This window comes from Protopterus annectens, chromosome 5.part0 (genome assembly GCF_019279795.1).
Source record: "Protopterus annectens isolate FY-2018-M chromosome 5.part0, PAN1.0, whole genome shotgun sequence".
NCBI classification, from domain to species: Eukaryota; Metazoa; Chordata; order Ceratodontiformes; family Protopteridae; genus Protopterus; species Protopterus annectens.
Window position 1 is genome coordinate 291,553,175 of NC_056735.1, and position 21,557 is coordinate 291,574,731.

The following is a 21,557-nucleotide window of genomic DNA, read 5'->3' on the forward strand; positions in this document are numbered from 1 at the left end:
CTTGGTAATTCTGCATCTGTCGCTTGAGGACTGAAGTCAGGTCGTCGGTGGTATAAAGGAAGACGGCCGATGCCATTACATCAGTCTTTCTTGCAATAGAGCCTGAAGCAGAAGCAGTTCGCATGAGTGTCGGTCGGCCGCTACCAGAGTTTCATTTCCGAATTGAAGTTGGAAGTCTTCGAAAGCTAAGTAACTAAGAACTAGCAGACTTTACAATATTTACATGCTTGGAGTTAATTAATCATCTGAAGAGCCAAAATAAAAAAAAAAAATTCTGTTTTTAAACTGTCTCATGATGTATATTACACTTTGCAGTTTCCTGAATGTATGAATCTTACTCTTGTATTTCATCTCCAACATTATGTAACCGTTATTTGTATTTTGTAACCTTTATTGTATTGTATTGCTCATGGAGCTTTTCTCCCTGGGCCTCCACTGAAAATCGGCACTTCTTGGCCCAGTGGACTTCCCCGGTAATCAAACTGAAAATAAAAAAAAATAAATACAGCCATACATTTACATACAAGGTATACATTTTATGAAATTAGCTACTTTTAAGTTATGATAATCAACACGGATAAAACAGCGCCTAATCAGAAAAGACAAGAAACACTAGCTAGACAAAAAACACTGGCTAGAACACCAGCCACATTTAAGAACTGTGAAATGTACAGAAAAACTACAGTGTGCTATAACGGCCAGGAATTTTAAGTGCAAACAGACCATGGGGACAGAGTCTGCTCAGTGTGCATTGCATACAAAATGATAGATGACGACTCCACATTCCGCTCCAGGAAGACCACGGAGTGACATAGGAATAGAACTGCTTCAAGTTTTTGACTTTTCATACTTAGTTATCCAATGTTTCATGAGATTGTGAAAGTGAACAGACACAAGTACTGGGGTAAGTAGCACATGAAAAACTGTATTTTCAAAAGACAAATTCTAATATGGTAATACTGATACCGGCCAACAGTACACAAACAATGGGAATTTTAACATGACCTCTTGTCTTAACTACCCACAGTCAAATGTCCAAATGAAAAATTAAGCCCGAAAAAGTCCAAGAAGAGAACTCAGTGTCTTATCAGTGTCTGCTATGCAGGCATAAACTCAACTTTGTTAGAAATTAGAAGAATTCCTTTGCAAGGTTCAAGTCTTACGTCAGCTCAACTACTGACAGATAATCAATTAAAAATATAGAAAACTTCTTCCTTACTGCCTTATTTAGGCTGAAAGACTCAGGTAAAAACAGAGAAAACCACTGTGCACAAAATTATTACTGTGCCAGATAGCAAAAGTGGAAATGCAGCAAGGTTTTCCAAGATAAGCAACGGAGGGTGTGAAAAGGTGTGTGTAACTTAGACTGACTGACTTGTTCATGTGGAAGATGGAAATGGAAAATTTCTCATAAAAGATAAGAATTAGTTCAAGATAAACACAGTGTTTGTGATATTTCCTGTGAAGTGGAAGTAAAAGAAATTGTCACACTTACTCAAAAAGGTACCTTAGGAAGTATTTCCAGATGCAGAAGTAGGTGAACAGAAAAGTGTTTTTCTGAGTTCAAGACATCCCAATAAGCTATTTAATGGGGAATTACCTGAAGCAAGTCCTAGCAAATCAGCACCAAAAGTGCAAACTTCATTTTGCTCAATAATTGCTTTATTTCAGTTCCAGTAGTGGGCAGGGATAAAGCACTGACTACGGCACAGGTGGCCCAAGTTCAATTAGTGGCTCAGGCACCTGACATACCTGTAAAGGGAACATTGGTGTGTCTTCCTTGGTGGTCAAAAGCATTGGGCAGAGTTGGCTTCATGCTGCCATGTACCCTCAGAAGAGTTGAGATGTTGCAAATGCAAGCTGGGAGACGGCAAGCATTCAGCTCATCAAGCTACCAATAGGTGGAAGCCTTCTTTGTAAGTGCACAACAGTATGCAGCCATACAGGGAAGGCATTGTAGGCCCCCATAGTGTAGTGGATTGCAAATCTCTCTGCCCAGATATGGAGGGTTTTAGCTATTAAACATCTTCATAGTGAGGATGCTGGTGAAGGGTGCAAACAAGTATTACGGCTGTCCAAATGATTGACCCTTCTGATGGTCTCTCCCCCAAGATGTGGAGGGTTATCAAACATCTTCATAGCCAGGATGCTGGTGAAATGTGCAAACAAGTCTTATGGCTGTCTGAATTATGGACTCTTTTGATGGTCCTCCCCACTTCCAAGTTATGGGGTCCCCCATTATGAGGAATGAATGGGCTCCAGCCCAGCCTTGGAAGGCTTGATGATCAGCAGGCATGGGGTCAAAACAAACCTAATAAAACCTTTTTGCTTGTTTGCTGTTTAAGTTTGGAAGTTTGGTTAGAAAGCCAGCAAAATGTTCAGCTTCAAGGCTGGAAAGCATTAACCTAATTTGAAATGTATTTACTGGACATGTTGCTATTTTAACAGTAATGTACTTCGGCACTGTATATAAAATGTCTGTAAGGGATGCATAAAATGCCTTTGTATTTAAAATTCTAGAAACTCAGATGTGTTCTCTTACTACAGAAATGCTCTGAAATATAAATAATTAAAAGAAAAAAAAAGTATCATGTTACTGAATTTTATACATACAGGTACAGCTTTCTCTAGTCTTGGTCAGAGTTCAGAATGCACATCATGTGCTCTGACATACTGCATCTGGTACACAATATGCCCTTCTGTGTTTGGAACACCTCTATATCAAATCTAATGTGGTTTATAAGAAAGGGAATAAGAAATGTCAAACCAGAAGCATACAAGGGAGGCCACTTGATAGTGAGGTAGCTAAATTTTTCTCAATTTGTAGCCTAAAAGGTCTGCCCCCCCAAAAAAAAATCAGGGCAGAAAAAATATTCTCCAATACTTTATACTGGCTCCTTGCTACAGTTCCTAAAACAAAGCAATCATTCTTTGAAATCATTTCAGCAACTGCGATCCTCATTGCAGTTACAAGGACTGATGGGCGACCCAGTCACCCAACACTGCTAACTTAAGAGAGGCTGTCTGGCAACTTACCTACAGTGTTAACTGCACCCCCTAACTGCATGCTAGAACAGTATTAAATAATGGCATGATGAACTTCCAAAAGAGACCACTATTGTTTACTGCAGTGCTCACTACTAAGCATTTTAGCGTATGAAAGTCACATTTACTATTTAGCAACATTAAGTACGACTCAGTGCTGACTCACTTTTCCAAAGGATCCTTGGCCCAGTACTTTCAACAGTTCAAAATGTGAGGGATCTGCTCTGTCATATCCTTCCTTTACATGATTTGTGATGGTTATTTCTTTAACATTTCCTTCATCCTGGCAAAAAGAAAATAAAAGTCTTTGAATTACATCTAGCAGATCATTTTTACAAAATAAATAAATAAAAATAAAGCATGTAACAAAAAGTAACTGTGTGTACCACCCTCTTGTTCAAATAGAACATCTGAGGCACTGCTTTCAAACGTAAAAAAAAATCAAAACCAAAGCATGACATTTTAATTGAATTCTTAAGAAGAGAGTGAGTGAAATGATTCTCCTTTCAAACCTCCGTTAGTTTATAAATATAAATAAGACATCATTAGCTCAGTTCATAATTAGACCACAAATGCCACTGCACATACTTCACAGTCAGAAGCAATTGAACCTTTAAGGAAACAAGCAATTACCACGATCTTTTCAGAGACTGAATCAGGTCACGATAACTGAAGCAATTTGCTTCCAGAGAGAGCAGAACAATCAGGTCAGTGTCCTGATAGTTCCACCTACTGCGGAGGTACTCAAACTCATCTGCTCAGCAAGCAATTACCCCCAAATGCACTTCATTTAGACAAAAGGACTACTTGTGAATCCTAGTAGACAAAGTAATTCCTCAATGTATTCGGAGTACCTGTGATGTATTAATACACTTAGCAAAAAGAAAACCTAAATAAACTTTTTTCATAAAAACTTTCAGTGTAGAGTTGTCCATGTCCACACTAAAATACATAGATTTTTACAGTTAACAAATTACCAGGCAGTATCTCTTGAATACAAAACAAATTCTGGTACATTAAAAATAAAGGCTGTGGTCCGAGTTCTGCTTTAAAGACACCGTGAACTATTAATAGCATACATTTCCAAAAAGACCCCAACCAGTATTCACAGTAAAGTTGTGTGGTATGCAGGGAGACAGTAGCGATTCACACAAAGTACCAACTTACCATAACTGCAGACATCTGAGTGTGGTAATTGTTTTAGTCATCTTGGGGAATTCTGCCAAAGGCTGAAGTGAGACATCTGACCAAACTTTTAGAAACTGAGCACTTCTTCCCCCCAGCCAGGCTGAAATTACCTTCAACTCTAGTGTCCACACATAGTGGTACAAAGGTGAACTCTACCTGCATCACATTCTGGTCTTTCTTGCCTCCCCACAGGGTACAGCATGCTGTCCAGGCATCCCTGTGTACTGAGGTTTCCTATAATCCAAGCCAATAAGGCTTTGCTAGCACCTAAGAATTCTACTCTTCCTGAGTAATCTCTGCAACAAAAAAGCTGGGGGGAGTCAAGAATGGTAAACAAAAGGGTGAAAGAGGGGTAACCACTCCAGTCCCAAACTGCCTAGAATATACAGGGAATGGAGGGAAGGAATCAGTAGTGCAGCACTGACCACACAGTCTACAAATATGGCAAGTGCACAGTGCAACTGTACTATTCATGGGTCATACTTTTGCAGTCATCTTAGGGACGACTCCAAAACCAGATTCTAATATAGCCTGGGTGGAAGATAAAGTACAGTTGTGTACACTTACCATAAATGTAGATGTTCGAGTGTATTCACTGTTGCAGTCATCACATTTGGATTATCTGCTTGCAGTAGCCCTCAGTCGGCCTGATTAACAAAGTCTTGGTTCCTGCGTCGGTTGCTGTCTCTTCTTCCGTGACGTCAGGTAGTCAGGGGTATAAAACATGCAGCCGACGCCATTACATCAGTTTTTCTTGTCCCAGATGCCAAGTGCCCCCTTAATAGGAAGCAATAAAATTATATATATATATATATATATATATATATATATATATATATATATATATATATATATATATATATATATATATATATACATATATATATATATATATATATATATATATATATATATATATATATATATATATATATATATATATATATATACATATATATATATATACATATATATATATATATATATACATATATATATATATATATACATATATATATATATATATATATATACACACACACACACACACACACACACACACACACACACACACACACACACACACACACAGACACACACAGAGGGATATACCTCCAATAAAAAAGCAAATACACCAAAACGCTTTTAAGCATAGTAAAGGAGAGTAGAGGTATAGCCAAAAAAAGGTCAGGGGGCTGGAGGGAGGGTAACCATGACTGCAACAGTGAATACACTACAACATCTACATTTATGGTAAGTGTACACAACTGTACTATGTTCTTCATGTTTCACTGTTGCAGCATCACATTTGTGTAGATTCCCAAAGCTACGGATGGGAGGAGGAATTCAGATAGCATTAGAACCAGCTATAAGGCCCTGCAAGACTGCAGTGGCAATGCCAGCTCTGGATTTAGAGAAAACTGGCAAATGGTAATGCTTGGTGAAAGTATGTACAGAAAGCCAGGTTGCAGCTTCTAGGATGTCCCTGATAGGGCCACCTCTGGGAAAGGCTGTAGAGGTCGATGCAGCCCTGGTTGAATGGGGTCTGATCCCCTGTGGGATAGGTTTTCCATGGTGCTTATAGCAGAAATTAATGCAATGGCCTATTCATTTAGATATGGTTTGCTTTGAAATAGCCTTCCCCTCTGCCCCTGCTGCAAATGCCACCAGCAGTTGTTCAGATTTCCTTTGAGGTTTAGTTCTGTCCAAGTAAAATCTAAGTTATCTGTGCACATCTAAGGAGTGCAGTATCCGTTCCCCTTTTTTCTGTGGATTAAGAAAGAAGGTTGGCAAATTAATAGACTGATTAAGAGCCACACTGGATACCACCCTGGGCATGAAGGAGGGATTGGTTCTGACGGACACCCTGTCCACATGAAAGATGATGAAAGGCTCCACTTCCATAAGGGCCTGTAATTCAGATACCCTTCTTGCTGAAGTGATTGCTAAAAGGAAGGCTGTTTTCCAAGAAAGGAAATTTAAATCTGCACTAGCAACTGGCTCGAAAGGAGGAAGAGTGAGTTTCTCCAATACAAAGTTAAAGTCCCAGGTTGGAGTTGGGGCTCTCCTGGGTAGTCTTAAATTTTTGGCCCCTCTGAGGAACTGCTTGAGCAGTGGATGAGAGAAGAGGGGAGGTTCTGTGTTAAAATGAGCTGAAATGGCTGAGGTGTGAATTTTGATGGAGGACAAAGAAAGGCCCTTGTGAAGCATCTCAGTTAAGTATTGCAGAATTTGAGGTAGGTTGGGTGCTGCTGTGCTCATCCCTTGAGACTGGTTCCAAGCACAGAATCTTTTCCATTTTTCAGCATAAGATATTCTAGTACTAGGCCTCCTTGCCTCTAAAATGATATCCATCACTGGTTTACTGAGGGATGGTAAAGGAGAGATTAGGTAATTAGCTAGACTGCTAGGTTCAGGGTTTCAAGCTGAGGGTGCAGAATCTGGTTCTCCTGCTGAGACAACAGAGTAAGGGTTTGAGGCAGGTGCCATGGGGCCAACAGTGACACACTGTGCAAGAGGGGGTACCAATGTTGGCGTGGCCAGTCTGGTGCAATTAAAATCGTCCTTGGTTTGTCCTGTTTGATCTTTAGTAGTACTTTGGAGAGGAGAGACAGAGGAGGGAAAGGCATAAACTGATAGGTTTTTCCAGCTGAAGGACAGAGTATCCACTTTCCAAGCTTGTTTGTGGGGAGTCCTTGTGAAAAATATGTCTAATTGGTAGTTCTGGGGGGAGGCAAACAGGTCTATATATGGGCTCTGCCATTTGTTTGTCAACATGTTGAAAGTCTATGGTTCCAGTTTCCACTCGTGTGGGTCCATGAGGTTTCTGCTTAGTCCGTCTGCCAGTGTATTTAGTTTTCCTGGCAGGAATTGAGCTTGTAGATGCACTTGGTACCTCAAGGCTGTGTTCCACAGTGCCATGGCTAGTCTGCGGAAGGGGTAAGAATGGGTACCCCCCCTGTACCACATAACACTGGTGTTGTCCGTCTTTACCATTAATTCTCCTGGAAGAATGTGGTCCTTGAAGGCTGTCAAAGCATTCTGTACAGCAAACATTTCTTTTTGATTGATATGCAGGTGCATTTGACTTGGGTTCCATTTGCCCTGAATGCACTTCCCTGCCAGGTGAGCCCCCCATGCATAGTCTGATGCGTCTGTTGTTAAGGTTTGGGCGGCAGGGGGTAAAGGGAATGGCAGTCCCTTGTTTTGGTGGCAGGTGGGACTCTGCCCACCAAAGGAACTCTAACTGTAGGCAAGGTATGATAGGAATCATTGCTTCTAAATCCTGAGAATGTTGACACCATAGGCTTTTTAGATGGGTCTATATTAGAACATCTAAGTGTCAGAACTTTGAATGTTTTAATATCGAACTCAATTCAGCGAACGCTGACAACATCGAACATCCAGAACAGTGAATTTTTTCCTAGGGAAATAATTCACTGTTCTGAAACACATACACGCAACACAAGCACACCAAACAGCAATCCACACACACACACACACACACACACACACACACACACACACACACACACACACACACACACAGCTAAAATCTTACATCTAACCCTACACTAAACTGTACATACACCACTAACTATCCACTTAACTTAACCCAAACCTTAACCCTAAGGTCCGTCACTATCGCACACTCACCTCACCAGTGCCCTAACCCTACCTCACCTACCCCACCCTAACACTCACGTCCACACAATCGCACACTTACCTGAAACCGCCCGTAACGTTCTACCACAGTGCTGAAAATAGTGAAGCGACAGAAACGGACAACCAAATTCTTTCCCTGGGAAAAAATTTGGTTTTCTGAAGCTTCGCTACTTTCAGCGTTCACTGAACAGGGTTCGATATTAGAACATTCGATGTTCTGAAACATCAATGTCCTAATATACACCCTTTTAGATACCATTGTAATTTCTTCGTATGCAGTCTTGCATATGGAATTAGAAGAATGCAGGAGGCCATGAACCCCAAGGCTTGCAGTATTTGCCGTGCAGATAGCAGGGTTTTTGTGGCCACTAGTTTGAAGTAGGTTGTCAAATTAATTTGTTTCTTTGGCGTGAGGAAAGCCATCTGGGAAGTTGTATTCAAGCTTGCTCCCAGGAATATAATTTGTTGACAGGGTACTAGGTGTGATTTCTTTTCATTTATGGTGTACCCCAGGCAAGTTAGCAACCTTTGTACAAAAGCCAGATGATTCAAAAGTACATCCTGGCTTTCTGCCTGAATTAGACAATCATCCAAGTATGGGTATATTTGAATATTTCTTTGCCTGCAAAATGCAATGACTGGAGCTAGGCACTTTGTGAATACCCTGGGCGCAGTAGACAAGCCAAAGGGCAGTGCAGAGAACTGATAGTGCATGTAGCCTGCTTTGAAGCGTAGGTATCTTCTGCAAGATGCCCTGATTGGGATGTGCAGGTATGCTTCCTTTAAATCGAGTGTTGCTAACCAGGCATCTTTGCCTAGCATAAGAAGCAACTGGTGAAGAGTTAGTATCTTGAATATTGGAATCAACAAAAAGGTGTTTAAAGTAAACAGGTCCAGGATAGGACACCATGAATTGTCTTTTCTGGGTAACAGGAAAAGACTTGAGTAGTAACCTTGTCCCTTTTCCTCTTCTGGTACAGTTTGAATAGCCTTTATGCTCAAGAGAGAGAGTACTTGCTTTTCAGCCTCTGCCCACTGATTTGGGGGTAGATCTGGCCAACCGTTTGGGGTTGATAACGTGTGGAAGTGAAATCTGTATCCTTGGGAAACTATATTTAAAACCCATTTGTCCTGGGTAATGAGTTCCCAGTTTTTTTGCATGTAGAGCAATCTTTCCCCCCCAAGGGGGCAGTCAGTTGAGAAGTGCTTGGAAGTTTTAAAGTTAAGTCATTGAGACAGTTTTCCACAGGGGGGAGTTTTGCTACTCCCAGATTTGGAAGTGGGGCCCCCCACTGCTTAGTCCAGCGCATATCCTGGGACTGAAGCCTGGGTGTTCTGCTGGATCTGGATGTGGACTGAAGGCCTGGAAGAGGCAGGAAAGAACCAATTCTTAGAGGGCCAATGCCTACTAAATCTTGGAGGTTGTACTTGTTAGAAATCTTTAACAGTTTGCATAGATTTAGCTTTTTCCTCCATCTCTTTAAGAACTTATTCTGCCTTGTTGCCAAACAGGCGGTCCTAATTTAAGGGAGCATCCAGTAATTTAGCTTTAACATGATCTGGCAAGGATTGCTCCTTAAGCCAAGCATGCCCCTAAGTACAGACCTAGTGACAGCAGCTCTGCAAGATGCTTCTAGTGAATCAAAACCACGTTGAAAAGTATGTTTTCCAACTTGTTCAGCAGAATGCATTAAATCCTGTAAATCCTTATTTTCAGCACAATCAGGAATCAACATAATTTTCTGTTTAAGCAATCCAATAATATGTTGCTGATATGAAACGGGCAGTTTAAGGCCCTAATAGCCAAGGTTGCAGAAGTGTATACCTTCTTACCCCATCTATCCAGCGCCCTGGAGTCTCTATCAGGAGGGGTAGGATTTTTGGCAGTAGTAGCTTTAATGCCCTTTAGTCCCTGTGAAATGGTCTCAGGATCCGCAGTAGGATTTTTGAAAAGTAACTTGTGAGAGTCAGGAACCCTGTAATATCTATCAGGTTTTCTGGGAGCAGGAAGTAAAGAGTCAGGGGCCAAGCCAGATTCCGAAAAGGCATTATCAACAATGTCTAGTACAGGAGGGATAGCTAAAGGTCTGTGCTGGGGCAGGAGTAAGAAATCCCCAAGCCTCTTTTTAGAATCAGAGAAATCCTGACATTCCCAACAAAAATGCTCCCTAAGAGCACGTAAGGTTTCACCAAAAGATAAATCCTCGGGGGGGGGCAGAAGAAACAGAGTCCTCAGCATCAGAATCCTCATAGGTAGATAAGGATAAATCCTGGCCATCAGAGGAAACAGAAATTTCAGAATCCTGGTCATATGTATCATAAGCAAACTCAGTCCTAGGTCTCTTAGAGAGGGAAGGTTGGCTTCCCCTCATTAAAGTAATAAGGTCTTCAGCCATTCTTATCATTTGTTTTTTAGGTATAGAGGCCTGACCATGCGATCTGGGCATCGGTTTTCTAGGCATGGCTCGAGTTTTAGGCCTTGAAGAAGAAGATGGGGTCTGTTTAATATGCAAGTCAGTAGGCCTGAATAAACCCTCAGAAGCCAGTGCCTGCATAGTGGCTCCGGACCCATCCAAGGTAGAGACATCCGCAGGTTCCACAGTTGAAGCATCTTGCGGCATACCGGACTCCGAATGGGTCTCAGTAGAGGCCTACGAATCTGAAGTAGCAAGCATCAGGGGCTGCAAAAGCACCCCACTGAGTACCAGCGAATTGGCGACTGGCTTAGGAGAAGCGTCATCGGCAGCTTTGGACCTGGGTGGCCTATCTCAGTCTTTATCTTTGCATTTTTTCGGAATGTCAGTAGTCGGATTGCTTACCTAAGACTTATCTGGATAACTGAACCGAACATCAAAATATTTAGAAGCGAAAATATACCGACGACGAATAGTTCACTGTTTAAATAAGGCACAAAACTGACAGCAAGGTACGTCATGGTCAGGGCCTAGGCAAGGAATACAGTACGAATGAAAATCTTTATGAGGTATTTGCTTTCCACAAGAAATGCAATTATTTACTTTTACTGACATCGGTTTAGAGCAATAAAAAGTTTCCCCAACGGGGTACTTAGCTTTTAGTTGAAGATTTTGGTTCTGAAACTCGAAAATGAAAATTTCAGGAGTCGGCCGACCGGCACTTGCGAACTGCCTCTGCTTCGGGCACCACACGGCAAGAAAGACTGATGTAATGGCATTGGCTGCATGTTTTATACCCTAACTACCTGACGTCATGGACAGCAAGTGACGCAAGACCCAAGACTTTGTTAATCAGGCCGACTGACGGCTACTGCAAGCAGATAACCCAAATGTGATGAGTGCAACAGTGAAACACGAAGAACATCTGAATAGCCTCTGTTTGCCTATGTCTTAAACAGTATTTCAATAAAGATGTTTAAAAAATGGTTAAATTACATTCTGGTTCAGTGCTGCTGTAGCACAAGACACAACACGCTTAGAGAGGTGCCTAATTATAAGTTATGTACTCACTATAACTAGGCATCTGTGTTATCCATTTTCATTCTACCTCACTTGTGGGTTTCGGATCTGTCTCTGCTGCATACTACAGACTTCGGATCCAATTCTCAAGCTCCTTCCTATACCTATAATGCCCCACTCCATCCCTATTGCCTCAGATTGAGTTTGCTGCTCTATTTCTTAGTAAAATATGAGGAACAGATAAAGTCAGATAGAGAAAGATAGGACTCAAAACTTGGACTGTGTTTGGAACCTACAGTTCAACAGGTCCATCTAGAAGAAGAAAAAGGATGGGGGATGGATGGGAGGGGAACTGAGGAAGAATGAAAATGGACAACACAGATACCTAGTTATTGTGAGTACATAACTTATACATCTGATGTTGTCCTCTTCATTCTTCCTCACTTATGAGACAGAGTCCCCAGCTATGTTCACCTTGGGTGGTCCTCATGGATGGATATTCCGAAGTACTGCCGAACCAAAGGAGACTCTATTTCTGGATATGATGTCCAGTTTGTAATGTGAAACAAAAGTATGAACCTTGGACCATGTAGCTGTTGCACAAATGTCATCAACAGATGTTCTTGACCAGAAAGATGATGCTGCAACCATAAATTTAGTTGAGTGAGCCTAGGGAGGTTTTGGCAATGTCATACCCTTCTGAGAATAAATCCATAAGACAGTCTGTAATTCATTTAGCTAGGGTGACTTTAGAAACTGACTGGCCTAGGCGATTTGGAGAGACATACAAAAAGCTGGTCTGACTTTCTAAAATGGTTTTGCCCTGTGGAGGTAAAAAATTTAATTGTCTGTGTACTCCTCCCAGGAGGTATAGCATGTACTCTCCTTTATTTGCAAAATTTGGAAAGAAAACTGGCAAGTGAATGGATTGGTTAATGCTATTTTCAGAAACTACTTCAGGTAATAAAGAAGGGTTAGTCCGGACAGAAACTCTATCTTTGTGGAAAATAATGTAAGGAGTTTTTGATGAAAGAGCCTGGAGTTCAAAAATTATTTTAGCCAAAGTATTAGCTACCAAGAAAACGGTCTTCCATGACAGAAATTTTAGGTGAGATTTGTTTGAAGGTTCAAAGAGTTTTTGTGTCACACTTTCAAGTACTACAGTAAGATCCTAAGGCAATGAGAGATCTTTAATTGGAGGTCTTAGCAGAAAAATGCCTTTCATAAAAGCTTTACATAATCTACAGGAAACTAATGAAAAAGATTTATTCCCTGTGTGGAAATTTGAAATTTCTATCAAATGAAGTTTAACTGTAGAGAAACTAGCACTGTCTTTGAAAAGAGCTGTCAAAAATTGAACAGCAGCAGAAACTGGTGCAGAAAAGGAATCTATGTCCTTATCTGATAACCAAATAAAGAACCTTTTCCACTTGCTTCTATAAACTGTTTTGGTAGAGTCCTTTTGAAAAGCCAAAACAATGTCACGAACTGGGGAAGAAAGCCTGGACTTTAACTATTACTGGAAGTGGAGAAACCATGGATTCAACTTGAGGGCCTGAATGTTGGGGGGGTTGAATCCCTGACAGATGAGACAGGAGATTCTGAGTGGAATTCCAGTATCCATGGAGGATAACTAAGATGAGACCGTAAAAAGGGAGAACCATACTTGCCGAGAACAGAGGGGGGGGGGGCTTACTGAGCTCTTCAGCCTGCTTGCTTTCTGCAAAAATCTTGGAATCAAGGAGGGACCAGGATAAGCATAAAGGAGACCAGAGAACCAAGTATGAAGAGCATCTCTTGGTGACTCCCTCTGAGGGAGGATCACAGTGAAGTACTTGCTGCATTTGTTGTTGAGAGGAGTGGCAAATAGGTTGCAACAAGTTTGGCCCCCAACACCTGAAAATCATATTTGCTACCAAATGATTGACAGACCACTTGTGAGGCATCATAATGGATCTGCTTAGCTTGTCTGCAAGCATGCTGGTTTTCCCCTGGGACGTGCACTGCAATAAGAAAGCGGTCTGGTGAGATCATCCATTTCCAAACCCTCATGGTCTGTCTGCAAAGGGGGTAAACTCGGGTTCCTCCTTGTTTGCTGATATACCAGACTACAGACATGTCAGTCTGAACTGCAACAGTCCCCAAAGGAAGAGCATCTTAAAATGCCTGCAATGCTTGAAGGAGTGCTCTCATTTCTAGGGCACCGATATGCAACTTGGTCTCTTGGGGGGGGGGGGGGACCACATGCCCTGGACAGCTCTTCCCAAGAACTGCCCCCCCACCCCAGATGAGAAGTGTCCATGGTCACTGTGGCTACTAGGTTCGGTAGGACAAGAGGGTCTGCCCAGGAAAAGATCATCCGATTGTATTCACCAGCAAATGTGCCACTTGCAAATCAGGGAGAGTTTTACTTGAAAGAATGGGGGGGGGGGTTGATGTAGAATGGACCATTGTACAGCTACAGACCAGAACATGCATAAAGAAGTGTGCCAGAGGAGGAAGTACTATGGCAGCCACCACAGACCCCAGAGCTTGAAGTACTAATCTTGTTGGGGGAGATCAACGAGAGACAACATCCTGAACCTGATTCCTGATAGAAGTAATGCGGTGAATAGGCAAGGATGCTATTTGTGTAGAAGTGTTTAAAACTGCCCCAATGAACTTCAGGCTCTGAACTGGAACCAGTTTCAGTTTATCAAGATTTATTGTAATGCCGAAGGAGTTGGAAATCTGCAGCAAACAGTCCATGACATGTTGGAGTTGATGCTTGGAAGCAGCTAGTCAGATGTCTAGATATGGAAACACCTGGAATCCCATCAGTCTCAAGTGAGCTGCAACTACTGCCATGCATTTGGTTAGCACCCTAGGGACCATGGTGAGTCCAAAGGGCAGAGATAGGAATTGGCAACGAATGTCTCATAGCCGAAAGTGGAGATGTATAGGTTCATAGGTTGGCACTAGGCTATCGGTCCTAGGGCCTATGCAAGCCTAGCCATAACAATTCCCTGGCTATTTCTTCCCAGAGTTTTTATGTTAGGAATTTTGCTCAAAAAAGGCACTATGGATATAGCAAGAGACTTAGCCAGTAGCCAAAATGTCAAGGGTGGCAATCTTATTTTTTATTTATTTATTTTATCTATCATTTGTTGATCGGGAAAGTCCGATTAGGACAGAGTCTATTTTCAGCAGAGGCCCAGAGAGAAACGCTCCAGATGCATGTCTTTGGATTGTGAGAGGAAAAGTACAGTTTTGTACCTACCATAAATGTAGATGTTCGAAGATCCACATTGCTGCAGTCCTTACATATGGGTAGTCCGCTGTCTTCGGTCGGCCCGAATACCAAAGTATTAGGCTGACGTCGGTCAAGGCGCTTAAAACTGACATCAGGACGTCAGGGTACAAAAGCGCATGACCGATGTCACATCCTCAGTCTTTTCTTGCCCCAGATGTCAGAAGGCCCAAAAAGAAAGGCCAAAGCCAAAAAACAGCAAAGAACAACCAACCACCCCTGCACTAACCATATTTACAATATGTACAACCCAAACCACACAACCACCTCAACTACAGAGGGGAAGGAGGGAGGGAAAATTGGACTGCAGCAATGTGGATCTTCGAACATCTACATTTATGGTAGGTACAAAACTGTACTATGTTCTTCATCTCACATTGCTGCAGTCCTTACATATGGGTAGAATCCCAAAGCAGAGGTAAGGGAGGATGGCAAAACTATAAAGCATTAGGAGCTGCCAAAATGCCCTGTAAAATTGCAGTGGCAAATCCAGCCCTAGATTTAGAGTAAAGTGGAAGGTGGTAATGCTTAGAGAAAGTATGCACTGAACTCCAAGTAGCTGCCTCCAAAATATCTTTAGTAGCCACCCCTTAAAAAGCTGTAGAAGTGGCAGTAGCCCTAGTGGAATGAGGCCTAATCCCAGCTGGAATCTCCTTACCATGATGGGAATAACAGAAAGCAATACAAAACCAATCCACTTAGAAATAGTTTGTTTTGAAACAGGTTTGCCCTGAGAACCCAAAGCAAATGAAACAAATAACTGCTGAGACTGCCTGAACCCTTTAGTTCTGCTCAAATAATATCGCAACTGTCTGTGTATATCCAAAGTGTGCAAAATCTTTTCCCTTTATTTTGGGGTTTGCATAAAAAGTAGGCAAATGAATAGTTTGGTTTAAAGCCACACTAGAAACCACTTTAGGCATAAAGGAAGGATTAGTACGCAAAGATACCCTATCCTTGTGGAAAATTAAGAAAGGCTCAACCGCCATAAGGGCCTGTAATTCAGAAACCCTTCTCAGAGGTAATGGCCAACAAAAAGCAGTCTTCCATGATAAATATTTCAACTCGGCAGTAGCTGCAGGCTCAAAAGGTTGTAGAGTGAGTTTCTCCAACACAAAATTGAGATCCCAAGCAGGAGTAGGAGCTCTACGTGGGGGTCTTATATTCTTTGCCCCTCTAAGGAATTGCTTAAACAAAGGATGAGAAAATAATGGCGGGTCACAGTCATAGTGAGCAGAAATTGCTGCAGCGTGAACCTTTATAGAGGAGAAGGACAAACCTTTGTCCAATAACTCAGTAAGGTATTGAAGAGCAACACTTAAATTAGGTTTAGAAACATCAAAGTCCTTTGCTGTACTCCAAATGAAAAATCTCCTCCATTTATCATGTAACTTTTCTTGTACTAGGCCTTCTGGCCTCCAAAATAACATTCAAAACTTGTTGTGGAAGCTGAGACCCTTCAGGGTTTAAAACCGAATATGCCAGGCTGTTAAATGCAGAGACTGAAGTTTGACATTGAGTAGGTGACTGTTCTCCTGAGACAGCAGGTGTGGAATCGAAGGCAAAGGCCATGGAGGCTCCCGTACCAGACTTCTCAGTAATGGGTACCAGTGCTGTCGAGGCCAATCCGGAGCTATTAAAATCATGGTTGGCTTGTCCTGTCTGACCTTCAGGAGTACCTTTGGGAGGAGAGGCAGTGGTGGAAAGGCATACACGTGAAGATTGCTCCAATTGAATGAGAGAGCATCCACTTTCCAAGCTGTGGGATGAAACCCTTTTGTGCAAAACTTTGGCAACTGGTAATTTAGTGGAGAAGCGAACAGATCTATGTCTGGAGTTCCCCATAACACTGTCAATTTTTGAAATACATGAGGATCCAATTTCCACTCGTGGGGATCCATGATTTGTCTGCTCAACACATCTGCTAAGGAGTTCTGTGCTCCTGGCAGAAACCTTGCCTGAAGATTTAGCTGCAAACTGAGAGCAGTCTCCCACAAAATCATTGCTTGTCTGCATAGAGGGTAAGAATGTGTCCCCTTGCTTGTTGATGTACCACATGACAGTTGTGTTGTCTGTTTGAATCAACACCTGCCCTGGAAGAAGTAAATCCTTGAAAGCTATCAATGCAAATTGGACTGCTAACATCTCCTTCAAGTTGATATGTAAATGTTGAAGTCTGGCAGGCCACGTGTCTTGTACCCATTTTCCATTTAGATGAGCTCCCCAAGCTTTGTCTGAGGCATCTGTCGTTAGAATCTGACTCGCCTCTGGTCGGGTCACAGAGAGTCCCTTGTTTAGGTGACATTCCTGAGCCCACCACAAAAATTCCTTTTGAATGCAAGGTATTATCTGAATGACAGTGTCCATATCTTGGCAGGGTTGCGTCCATACATTTTGAGATACCATTGTAGCTTCCTCATATGCAGTTTGGCATTGGGAAGTACCAGAATACAAGATGCCATGAACCCCAAGGCTTGAAGGACTGTCCTTGCAGTCAGCCTGGACTGACGAGACAATTGATGGAAATAAAGAGAAAGATTCTTTTGTTTGTCCGGGGTCAAAAAGGCCATCTGGGATGCTGTATTCAGTCTCACACCCAGAAAGCACATGTCCTGAGAGGGTACTAGACTGGACTTTATTTCGTTCACAGAATACCCTAGGCATCTTAACACTGCCATCACATACTGTAAATGATGAAGAAGTTCGTCCTTTCCTTGAGCCAGAATCAGGCAATCGTCCAAATAAGGATAGATTTGTATTCCTCTTAGCCTGAAGAAAGCTATCACTGGAGCCAGAACCTTTGTGAACACTCTGGGCGCAGTAGATAAGCCAAAGGGCAATGCAGAGAACTGATAATGAAAAGTCACAGCCCGAAAACGCAGATACTTCCTGCAACTGGGCCTGATAGGAACATGAAGGTAAGCCTCCTTGAGATCCAGAGTCACCATCCAGTGATCTTTGCCCAGCAGAGGTAAAAGCTGTTGTAACGTCAACATTTTGAACTTGGGAATGTCCAGATATGTGTTGAGGATAGATAAATCCAAAATTGGTCTCCACGTGTTCCCTTTCTTCGGTACTAGAAACAGGCGAGAATAAAATCCTAGGCCCACTTCTGGCAGAGGGACCGGTTGTATAGCTCCTATTTGAAGTAGTAGAGAAATCTGTTTGTGAGCCTCTAGTCTTTGCTGAGGAGGAACGTCTGGCATGCCTTTGAAAGGAGGCAAGGTATGGAAATAAAACTTGTAACCTTGGTGTAAGATATCCAACACCCATTTGTCCTGGGTAATTAAAATCCAATTTTCCTTGAAGAGTGCCAACCGTCCTCCCAAAGGTGCTGCCAGGCAAGAAGAATCTGGCAGCTGAAACAGTAGGTCATTGGGCCTGTTTACGAAAGGACTGGCCCCTGCCCTCACCAAGATTGTGCAGGTGAACTCCATGTTCTAGGTCTGAAGGAACTCTGAGCTCTGCCCCTACCACGTCTAGATCTACCCCTAGACTGAGAATCAGAAGAAGGAAACGTCCACCCCTTAGCAGGCCAATTTCTACTAAACTTCGGAGGCTGAACTTGCAAAAAATCTTTAACAGTCTGCATAGACTTAGCCTTGTCTTCCATTTTCTTCAAGACTGACTCCACAGGTGGACCAAACAACACTTCAGACTGCAAAGGAGCATCCAAAATCCTTGTCTTAACATGGTCAGATAAATTCTGATCCTTAAGCCAGGCGTGCCTGCGAAGAACTGAACCAGAGGCAGCCACCCTAGAAGAGGCCTGCAAAGCATCAAAACCACACTGTAAAGAATGCTTACCCACCTGTTCAGAGACATGCACCAAATCTTGTAATTCTTTACACTCAATGCCTTCTGCCAGAGCATCCACCTTAGATTTCAATTGAGAAAGAAGAAAATTCTGATATTTCAACATATGAAACTGGCAATTCAAAGCCCTCATTGCTAAGGTGGAAGATGTATAGACCTTCTTTCCCCATCTATCCAAAGCTCTGGCCTCTTTATCTAGAGGAACCGGATTCTTTACAACAGAGGCCCTGACACCCTTAGGTCCCTGGCTAATAGTTTCTGGGTCCGCCCTAGGACTCTTATAGAGATATTTATGAGCCTCAGGCACCCTGTAATACCTATCCGGTTTAACAGGCGAGGAGGCAGAGAATCAGGATTAAGTGACGCCTCTGAAAATACATCTTGCACAACATCCAGAACAGGAGGTATAGCTAAGGGCCTATGTTGAGGTAAAAACAAAAATTCCCTAAGCCTTTTCCGTGAATCAGAGAAGTCCTGACCTTCCCACTTAAAATGTTCCCTCATAGAATGAAGTGTCTCTGAAAAGAAAAATCCTCTGGAGGAGAAGCAGAAGGAGTGGAATCTTCTGCATCAGAATCAGACTTAGCAGTGAACTCCTGCAAGGCTTGTGGTTAACTCTCTGAATCATCCGAAGCCTGTTCAAAGCTTTCCAACTCTGGCTCCACCCTAGGCCTCTTATCAGGAGGGGGCATAGAACCTCTAATCAGAGTAATCAAATCTTCTGCCATTTTAAGCATGTGCTTCTTAGGCACAGACCCTGCCGAACTAGGAGTGACACCAACAGAAGCTAAACCTGGCCTGCCTCTGGAAGAAGCCTTGGAAACAGAAGGAGAGGGCCTAACCACCCTGGGAAGGGAGGAGTACAGAAACCTGAGAAGCCCCTTCAGCCTGGCCTGCCTCTTGAGAGGCCACATCCTGCAAAATCAAGGTCTCCCCCTGAGACTCCAGAGAAGCCTCCATCGGAACCACCGGTTCCATTGAAGCCTCTAAAGAACCGGCGTCCGAACGGACGACTCATCTTGCCTGGGTTTAACCGCTTTGTCTTTGCGCTTCTTCGTGGAAGCGGGCGTCGGAGTATCCGACGGCATGTTATAATTGCACCGCTTCCCGAAGACCAGCCTAGCACAATCTAACCTTCGCAATAGTGCGCTTATTAAACCTAGCACAAAAGCGACACCCGACTACGTCGTGCTCAGGCCCCAAACAAGGAATGCACAAAGAATGATAATCCCTATGCGGCATCTGTTTCCCACAAGAAATACAATTATTCACTTTTTCTGACATCCGGTAATACACTGAGGCAAGAAAAAAACAAAATATTCCCCAACGGGGTACTTAGCCAAATTGGATTCGGTCTGAAACTCCGAACTCGAAAAATTTCAGAACGCCGAACGGCACTTGCAACGCTGCTTCTGCATCGGACCATGCTGCAAAAAAGACTGGGGATGTGATGTCGTTCATGCGCTTTTGTACCCTGACGTCCTGATGTCAGTTTTAAGCGCCTTGACCGACGTCAGCCTAATACTTTGGTATTCGGGCCGACCGAGGACAGCGGACTACCCATATGTAAGGACTGCAGCAATGTGAGATGAAGAACATCCAAAGTACCTGGAGGAAACCCACATGAATGCAGAGAGAAGATGCAAACTCCACACAGAAAGCACCCCAGCTGAGAATCGAACTGGAGAACCTCTTGCTGTGAGGTGACAATGTTGTTAACAGCTGCACCACTTCGCCGCCCAAAATGACAGATGAGGATCACCTCTGACAAAAGCATCGAGGTCTATTGACCATGTCACCCCAAGCTGACAGATTCTGGATCCCCTTAGAATGACACCAGAAACTAAGCCAATTACTGAGGTCAATAATTTTCTGTTTGTAGTGAGGCATCATGATAGGTGAAGGTAAAATGCTGCTTAAGGCTAGGGATATACCTGCCTGAGACACAATCTGAGAACTCGGTTATGTCTCTCTTCATACAGTCCAGAGAGATACGTCTCAAGTCACTCGCACCAACATGGACTACGACGGAGTCGTAACAGTACCTGTTGCTGAGAGACTTGAGCAGGAGTGTGATATGACGGATTCTAGCACCTGACAGACAGCTGACCGTGACCTTCCCTTATCTAGTCTGGTAAGAGGGACATCCGTGTGTCTCACGATGGATTCACCTAGGACTAATATGTTTCGTTTTGTGTTTTGCCTTAAGGGCTTGACAGGTGAGACAATGGTGCATGAGCTATTATGTGCATTGTGTTCTGTAGAGGAAGTAATGTGTGTAGCGTGCTTGTGTTTGGGAGGTCTCTGGTGTTGAGGTATGTCTTCTGGTGAGGACCACCACATACGTAGGTATGTGTGGAAGAAGGTGTTGGGGTTTGTTGATGTTGTTAGATATGGATCATGAAGATAGTACAGTTATTTTAGAACTTTACCATAAATGTAGTTGTTTGGGTAGACTCACTATTTGCAGTCCTCATATTTGAGAAGAGTCCTAAAGCACAATGTCTCAGGGAGAAGGACAAAGGTAATATGAAGAAAAGGCAATGAGGGATACTAGAAGCAAACCCTGCCCTGACCTTAGAATTTGCCCCTAGGTTGCTGTGTTTGGAAAAGGTGTACAGAGATGACATGTAGCTACTTCACGAGCAGCCCGAGTACTAACCCTCCCCCAGGAAGTCTGTGGCCACAGAGGTGGCTCTACTGGAGTGAGCTCTAATCTGGCTTGGGATAGGTTTGCTATGGTTAGAATAAAAAGGGCATACAGTCAGACACCAGCACAGAGAATACAGTCAGGGACTTCTAGCCAATCAGGAACACTAGATTTGCGTATGGTGAATTCTAGCCAATCAGTAGTGCTAGCTTTGCATATGACAACCATGATGTTAAATCCAGGAAGTGAGGGGCGGGGAGCCCCTTACAATGGCAGAAACAGTTTGCTACAATGGTTGGAAGGGGGAAAGGACTGGAAAAATGAATTTCAACGGGTTCCAGCAGAAAATACTGGAACTTTGAATGAACAACTGGCTAACCTTGAGAAACTAACCATGGAATATCGAAAATTACAACTGGAGAACAACTATCTTAATGCGTGTGTATGGATTGAAAGAATACCAAAGGGC

The 21,557-nt window shown here is 42.8% G+C and overlaps 1 protein-coding gene across 1 annotated transcript in view; it reads right to left on the reverse strand.

The window, feature by feature from the left end:
* RPS6KA3 (ribosomal protein S6 kinase A3) overlaps positions 1-21,557 on the reverse strand; it is a 1,945,113-nt gene that overhangs the window by 1,691,036 nt on the left and 232,520 nt on the right. Inside the window, exon 3 of the mRNA XM_044072275.1 lies at positions 3,212-3,328. Coding sequence (XP_043928210.1) covers positions 3,212-3,328 — 117 coding nt within the window. The remainder of the gene's footprint in view (positions 1-3,211; positions 3,329-21,557) is intronic.